This window comes from Puccinia triticina, chromosome 10A, assembly GCF_026914185.1.
Source record: "Puccinia triticina chromosome 10A, complete sequence".
Lineage (NCBI taxonomy): Eukaryota > Fungi > Basidiomycota > Pucciniomycetes > Pucciniales > Pucciniaceae > Puccinia > Puccinia triticina.
In genome coordinates, this window is record NC_070567.1 from 3677058 (window position 1) to 3684977 (window position 7920).

A 7920-nucleotide genomic window follows, 5' to 3' on the forward strand; every position below is an offset into this window, starting at 1 on the left:
ACAAGATTACAAGACATCAATTTCAACTCATATTGACAATTTCCTCAAGCTCAAAAACAAATTCCTGAACCGAGGAGGCAACTTCAATGAATCTTATCTTGGTAGACGATTACTACATTCTCTACACAACAATCACATGCCAGAAGTCCAAATTATCTTGCGAACTGTCAAGCCAATCACCAGTCAAGCCGTTGTTGCGGCCCTTAAACAATACGAAGACGAGAACAATGAATTTGATTTCACATCCGGTACTAAACTCAGCGAGGGAATAAGCAACCTCAAAATGGCGAACAACACTTTCAAACAAGACTCAGACAAACCGAAGTGTACTTTAACGAAATGTGTCGGTCCTAATCCGGCAGCTAAATGTTTTAAAAGGCCCAAAAATGCGAAGGCCCAAAGAGAATGGTTCAAATCACGCGGACTGAGTCACGACATTCCAGGCAGGCGTGTCATCGGGCATTGATGTGGCTTAACCTCCAGCCATTGCCCGTACCAGCTCAGCCCTTCAACTCTTGAACTCGCTCTCAGGTCTTCTTCACATGTGGCTCATCAAAATATTTTTCAAAGAAAGGATCTATTTGTAGAAAGGCTGAACTGACGAGCACTTGATATAATTGAAAAAACATGGGTGCCTCCAGGTCGACAAGCAATCAATCGGCTCCGGTTCTTAGGTCAATTATGCTCGCCAATTTCTCTGAGCGCATACGAACTGGCGCTGGAGGCAATTGTTCAATCCACCTGGGATATCTCACTGTATAAGGAGACCCTAGCCGCGCACAATAAGCTTGCCTCGGCAAACAATCTTCCCCTGTTGACCGCAAACAAGGACTGGATCAATAGTACCCAGGACGAGATCAATCACACGCTTGCAAGACTCGAGAACGACCTGAAACACAACACGACTAATTGTATTAAGGATGGGATCCGGGTGAGTCTTTTGTATCTGTTGATTATGATTGATTTTGTTGATTGCTCCATTTAAAACGCGCCCTGAATTGAATTCCAGTCCAGTTACCAAGCGCTGGGTGCCCATTACCGCAAAGTGGGTGACGTTGGGAGCGCTCATCGAGTGTTCTCGAAGGCTAGAGAACACGCCACAACCGCATTACATGCTGCCAAACTCTCCCTCGCCTCCCTCGACCTGGCACTTGACGCTGAAAACTTCAAGCTGGCTCAGAGTCATGCGGCTAAGGCCCAGGGTGCTCTTGACACCCTCATTGGATCCTTGGAGCTCAAGGCCGCAAAAACTAAGACTAGTGGATCCACATCCACCGTAGGCATTGATTCCCGTGACTTGTGAGTGCTTCCTTCTCAAAATTAAGCAGTGATTGCCTCTTGTGTTCATTTTGATGCTTTGTTTATCCAGAACCGAGAAAGATATTCAACGATGGTCCAACAGAGTTAATGTTGTCAATGCACTCACATCGCTTGCCCAGGGAGACTTTGGGAGAGCGACGAGCTACTTTCTCAAGGTAGGAAAAGATTCCGGAGAGAGCACTGGTGGAGAACTGGTAAGGACGTGAAAGCTCAGAACCCGATTTTCAGTGGAGAGCAGGAAGCTAAGACTAAGTATATATTTGTGTGTGTAGCTGGCGACGGCGACCGACATAGCGATCTATACGACCCTCTGTGGCTTGGCTCATTTTGATCAACAGCAGTTGAAAGACCGTCTGATCAATAACCTCGAGTTCAGGTCGATGCTCGACAGCGAGCCCCAGTTGAGACGGATCTTGAACTTGTTCAGAGAAAATAAGTACCGCGGCGTGTTTGAGTATTTGAAAGCCTCTCTGGTTAGTCTGTTTCCTTACTCTTTCCACATTCGTCGAGAGGGGAGACGTAGGAAACTGATAATTTGAATCAATAAATAAGCCGCTGTACCAAGGTGATTTGTATCTGGCCGAGCAGACGGAGCGCTTAATGATGATGATTCAGGAACGGGCATGTTGTTGTCGAGCACGAGCAACAGCTTTGTGCTGCTGGCAAACAAGGCGCATCCGAAGACAAGTGGCCAGTCTCATCACACAAGCATCTCCCTCATGAATGGTGACCGCCTCCTGCTCCAACTCTTCCCCTCAAACAAGCGCACCCCGTCAAGTATCTCCCCGTACGCCCTTCTGCCCCCCCCTCTCCGACCACGAACACACCACGTCACCACACCGCTCTTCGCCGCCAGCCTCGGCCTCGGCCCTGGCCCTCTGCTCCCAAGCTCCCCAACGCCTCCGCCGCGAACCAGAACTTCCAGAATTCCGATCCCCTCCCCAACGTTGAGGGCAGAATGACTACCCAGGAAACTTCCAAACTTATAGCTTGGCCCAGATCAGAACCATGATCAAGCTGCTTGACATCATAGGTAAACGCAAAGTCCGTCCTCCTCTCTTAACTCCTCTCTATTGCTGTCTTCAATTGTTTGGGGTTTTCTTTGAGTTTTTTGGTGTAAAAAGTCAATTAAACCTCCCCGCTGCTCCCTTCAGTAGTAATTTTGTCTACATCAGCCAGGAAAGATGTTGTAGGTTTCCACAATGGTGGCTTATAAAAAAAAAACATAAAAAAAGAAACAAGAACAAATGTACATTTACAACATTGTATCCATGTCTTGATAATCAGGTTTCATGACAATATTTTTCAAGCAAAAGAATAGTTAATTAGCTACCTGCACATTGTGATGATGATTATTGTCAAACTTTTTGTTCTGATCTGCTTTGATTAACCAAGTGACTTGAGGATCAGGGAGGAGATCCACATGAATAGTCTGCTGACAAATCTTGAGATGGTCAAGCAAAATGTTGGCATTGAGTATAGGCAGGTTGATTAAGGTACTGTATTAAATGATTGCTGTCAATTGGGAGCAGGTTGATGAGAGTGGATTGATTGCTATCATGCACAAGCAGGTTGATCAGGGCAGGTGTTGATTAAAATGGTTAATATGAGTGAAACTTGATAGAAACCGCCCTAAGAGTGGCCAGGAAGATGGGTGCAAATTAAAATTTTATGGAAACAGTGATTCTGAAATCAATCATCAGGCATGGGCTATTTGGGCTGTTCATTTGTTGCACAAGAGTAGGGTCGTGAAAAAGACTAGGGGTTTCCTGTCAGGTATGTGGTTTGATGTGGGAAGCTGAAGTGTTGATATGATTAATGTTGATATGATTAATGTTGATATGATTAATGTTGATATGATTAATGTTGATATGATTAATGTTGATATGATTAATGTTGATGTATTCCTGTGATTATCTGAATAGTGTAAATTGGCAATCACCACTGTTGCAAGTTGAAGCATCTGATTCTGATGGTTCTTTTTGAAACCATCATGGGAAAATAAATTGTTTCCAATTGGCAAAATGGCCCATAGTGTCTTTACCATAAATCATGGTCTGCATTACCTTTTTTTGTGGATCATGGATTTCTAATTTAACCATTTGAAATCATGTTGCTCCCTTAGATACCTCACAACTGCCAGGGTTATACATTTTTAAAACTCAGCAGGACATTTATTATATCCAAATGGACAAATGTCACATATTTTTGAACTTGGCAATTATTTGTGAACACATCATGTCCAAGTGTGGTAATGCCATTTGTTATGGGGTGGGTGAATTGTACAAAGTGTTTTTTACAAGGTACAAGGCCCTGTAAAAAATTTCTTTGTAAAAGTAAACTTCAAGGGGGGGTATGTGTAATTTTACAATGTGTTGGCTAGATTCCCACCTTGTAATGTAAAAGCAACCCTGTAAAATTATACCTGAAGTCTTCCATGTCAAATTTTACTTGGTGTTTTTTTACAAATTGCCACCTTTTAAAAAAACTAGAGCCCAAGGCGGCTACGCCGCCGCACTCACAGCGTACCACCGCCACACCGCCAACCTGCCCGCCCCGCCCGCTCCCCGGAACTCCGGCCCCCCAGGCACAATTCTCAGCACCCGCAGCCGCACCCGGCCCCCCCAAACCCTCCCGTCGCGTGCAACAAAGGCCCGCACCCACAAACGTTCCCAGGTCCCCCCGCCTCCGCAGCGTAATACACACCACCCGGACGCCCCTCCCCACCCCGGCCCGCATCACGCAAACGCCCGGCATCCCACCCTCCAACCCCAATTTCCAGTCACACCACACAATCAAAAGCCCCGGCTTCAACCCATCGCGACGTACCCACCATACAGCAGGCAACCGGACGCACACCAGTCAACAAACAACAAATCAATTAGAGGGCGCCAAGCCGGCAACCCCATAAAACATACAACACAAGCCGAAAACACAAGAGGAAAAAGGACGGGCAAAGCCACCTGACGCTTGAACCGTAGAATGGACCCCTACCCCAAAACAAGGACATCCCGACGCAGCCCGTTGGAATATCCCGCTCTCGGGCCCACCTCCCCGGAAGTAACCTACGACGCAAACAGGTCAGCCCGACTCCACACGAACAGTGCCCGACTGACTGACCTTAACAACCAAAGTCGCCGTTCTCGCAGCAAACCCCGCGAGCAGGCCGTTGAACTGCACCTGAACCCCCGGGGCAAATTCAACCCTATCATCAATCACGCAACTATCGACTTCCACGACATATTTCACGTAGAACCTCCGGCTAATCATACACTGAGAACACGAACAACATCAGCTGACCAAAGACTTCACGTCAATACGGCAACACAACTCACATTTGCCCCGTGGGCAACAACCAGCTCCAACCTAGCTATCGACGTCACTCCGCGCTCCCGCCTCCGGTTTTCAACAACGTTGACATGGCATATCGTCCCGCACCCGGTCATCCTCACTGGTTCGGGGATCGCTGTCGCCCTCGTGTAACGCCTCCGCTCAAATCCCGAAGCGTAGTAATGAAAGTTCTGGTTGCCCAACTCGTCGCCGACCAACACCTCACCCTCTAGCTTGTAGAATTCGCCACTTTCAAGATGAAGCCAATCCGACGCATACAGAGTCAAGGTCACAGCAATCCGAGGCATTGTGCCCGTCGGGTTGCCTGTCAAAATCGCATCGGAACTGGTCAATCGACGCTCCAACCCGGAAGACTCGAATAACAATTCCTTTCCCTCCAAAGTCAGCCGAACCAACCCGGAAAGGAAAATAACAGCTTCACCGACTTACAGAGCCTTTCGCCTTGAATTTACCCTCAAACACCAAATTTTCCCGGAGGTAACAATTACCCAACCAAGCGCCGGCAGTGATGGAGTTCATGTGTCGATTCGGCCGGGGGATTCACTCCAAACTTGATCTAGGTAGAACGTCTAATCAATCCCATCTCTATTCAAAGGCAAATCGTTAACAAAGACGCAAGTGCCAAGAACAGAGCGAAACTTTATACTAACCATTGAGCACCCTTGCAAGGGATGGTTGACGCTCCTAACCCAGGCAACTGACGAGAGGCCCCTAGGGACAGTGGTGGCCCTACCCATTTCGTCCAAGCCCCCGCCGCTACACATGACACCCAACCGCGACCGCCCTGGTAACCACACGCCCTCCCGCTAACAGTTCAAGACTGACCCGACCCTAGTACCCCCAACATGAACCCCTAACAGGCAGTGTCACGACCAAACCAACTTCGCCACTGCCGTCCACCCTTGAATGTCTGTGCCACAGCTATCCCGATTCCATCGCAACAGTTGCGCGTCCCCAGCGATTTTCCCAGAAACAGTCCCCCTATCAACGCAAACCCTCAAAACGAGTCAAGCCCAAACTTATTACTCCAACCCGACTCATGACTGAATCGTCCCCTCTTAAGTATATTGGCAATTGACAGAGTAAGCTAATTCAAAACTTTCTCACCTCAACCACGACATCCTCCCCCATTCCCCGACATTTGATCGCAGCTCCGACCACATACCCCTGCCATGCTCCCAACTACTGAACTGAAATTTGAGCCCGATTCACCAATCTTCGCAGGGCAAGACCGCCTACGATTTTTTGGCAAATTCATACCAGTTAGTAAAGTGAGTTGCTTCCACCGCCCTCCACCGCCTATCACTGTTAACACAAAACAATAGGTCCGTCAATATTTCAGACTTCCCAACGGCCAAACCCCACAATCCAGCAAAAGTTATGCCAGCTCGTCCGGCGTTTGGAGCCAAGGCAAGAAGATCTTTCCGGTCAACCTCATTGCAAACAACCACTCCGACACCCCTCTGACGGAAGGAAAACTTTACGTAATTGAAGGAGAAATACGCGGGATCAACTTCATGCGCGTCCCCAAGTTGACCTGGACAGCTGGCGACAAGAGAAATTTGAATGTTGACAAACATCCATCTGAATGGCAACGTGTCCGCGTCTCCGGCCTTGGTACAATAATCAAAGTTCGAACCAAAGCCGCTTGGCCGGAAAGCAATGGCACCCTGATGAGCATCAGCGTTGAACACACGGGCGAGGTACGATGTTCACTCCGCTCAACCTTGAACATTACTGACAGGTTGTACAGTTGGACAAAGGTGGAGTCTTTCGAGTCCGATGTGTCTTAGGCTTAAGCAACAACGAGTTCCCTTGCGGCACAACGTTATTTCCGGGAGGTAAGATCAAATACAAAGGGTTCCTCGATGGCTTCGGCAGGACATCACGACGGATGATTGTCAAGGTGAGCCCCTTTTCTCATTAATTAATATTACCAGCAATGTTCACCCCTTGAGACCTTATTTCAGGTCACCCACGCCACGTTCGCTTCTGACAACGTACTCTTCACTGACTCCGACGAAACCGCCAGCTCACTCAACGACGACTTCTGAATTTCGCTCACCACCACAACTAACCATACCCAATGGCTACCAGTAACGCCCCGTTTTGACCCCCGCGTTCAGCTCTTACCTTTCAAGACCTTTTTTGTCTGTTCCCCTCCCCCTTCACCTTACTTTCTGCTCTATTATTTTTCAATTCTTCAAATTGAAGTTGCCAATTACATCTCGGAATGACAAAAGTTTTTACATTCAACTCGAGTTCCAAACCGCTTCTAAGGAACCCGCTCCCCTCGAGTACTTTCTCATGTTCCCTTTTTCAATTGTTCAAATTCAAGTTACCAAATACATCTCGCAATGATAGCACATTTTCCATTACACTTGAGTCGCAAACCGTCTCTAAAGCCCCGGCTCCCTCGAGTGATGATTAGGCAGCAATTCAGCTCACTTCACGATTGGCATGTCGACATCAATAGTTGACATCTGCAATCAATTTCTTTCCCCACTTGTTTTGACTGGATCTTCTTGTCAATTTACAACCGAACTCTGATATAGCACCAATGATCCACCTGAGGTTATCAACAACCCAACAGACTTCGCGCTCGAAAACAGGCCCAGTCGAGCTTTGGCATACAGTTATCCAACCTCCAACGTTGACCCGCGATTGAGGTCCTGCTTTGAGCGCAGTAGCTCCCTTTTTTTGTCTACATTGACAAAAAGATGTTAGTGTTGTCCAGTTTGTTATGAGCAAAACTCCTTACTTTTCCGTCTGCTTGATTTGAAAATCATTTTATGCACCACATTAATCAACCCATCCCTCATCTTTGGCTTCGCGACCAACAGGTTTGCAACGTCCGACACTCTCAAAAGCGCCACGTAGAGCTGACCATGAGCAAATATATCAGTTTGCAGGAATACCCCCACGCGTGCTAATGTTTGACCTTGGCTTTTATTTATTGACATCGCATAGGCTGCCTTCACAGGGAACTGCAACCAAAAAAATGATTGGCCACTTCCCTTTCCCGCTTTGCTTTGCAACTTTATCCTTGGTAAAGTCACTTCTTCGCCCTCAAAAGGCCCACCCATTATTACCCCAGAAAGAAATGTCTGCTCAACCGTTGTTAAGAGTATCCTTGTCCCGTTACAAATCCCGCTGCCAATCCGCAGGTTCCTAGTTACAACAACAGGCATCCCAACCTTGAGCTTCAATTCGTGGTCGGGGAGTCCAGATGGTGTCAGCTTGTTGAGC

General features: G+C 47.6%; 3 protein-coding genes across 3 annotated transcripts; all 3 read left to right on the top strand.

Annotated features, from left to right (window-relative positions):
• Positions 1 to 627: 627 nt before the first annotated feature.
• Positions 628 to 2282, top strand: PtA15_10A338 (uncharacterized protein; the record flags this gene model as incomplete). The annotated part of the gene is made up of 6 exons (XM_053160502.1): positions 628 to 641; positions 703 to 931; positions 1010 to 1299; positions 1370 to 1514; positions 1593 to 1797; positions 1909 to 2282. The coding sequence occupies 6 exons, from the start codon at positions 628 to 630 to the stop codon at positions 2280 to 2282; spliced, it is 1257 nt and encodes a 418-aa protein (XP_053024470.1).
• Positions 2283 to 4302: 2020 nt separating this feature from the next.
• On the top strand, positions 4303 to 4803 carry PtA15_10A339 (uncharacterized protein; the record flags this gene model as incomplete). The annotated part of the gene is made up of 2 exons (XM_053160503.1): positions 4303 to 4400; positions 4470 to 4803. The coding sequence occupies 2 exons, from the start codon at positions 4303 to 4305 to the stop codon at positions 4801 to 4803; spliced, it is 432 nt and encodes a 143-aa protein (XP_053024471.1).
• A 630-nt stretch (positions 4804 to 5433) lies between these two features.
• On the top strand, positions 5434 to 6725 carry PtA15_10A340 (uncharacterized protein; the record flags this gene model as incomplete). The annotated part of the gene is made up of 6 exons (XM_053160505.1): positions 5434 to 5458; positions 5532 to 5677; positions 5896 to 5933; positions 6014 to 6374; positions 6425 to 6577; positions 6642 to 6725. The coding sequence occupies 6 exons, from the start codon at positions 5434 to 5436 to the stop codon at positions 6723 to 6725; spliced, it is 807 nt and encodes a 268-aa protein (XP_053024472.1).
• Between the last annotated feature and the right edge of the window lie 1195 nt (positions 6726 to 7920).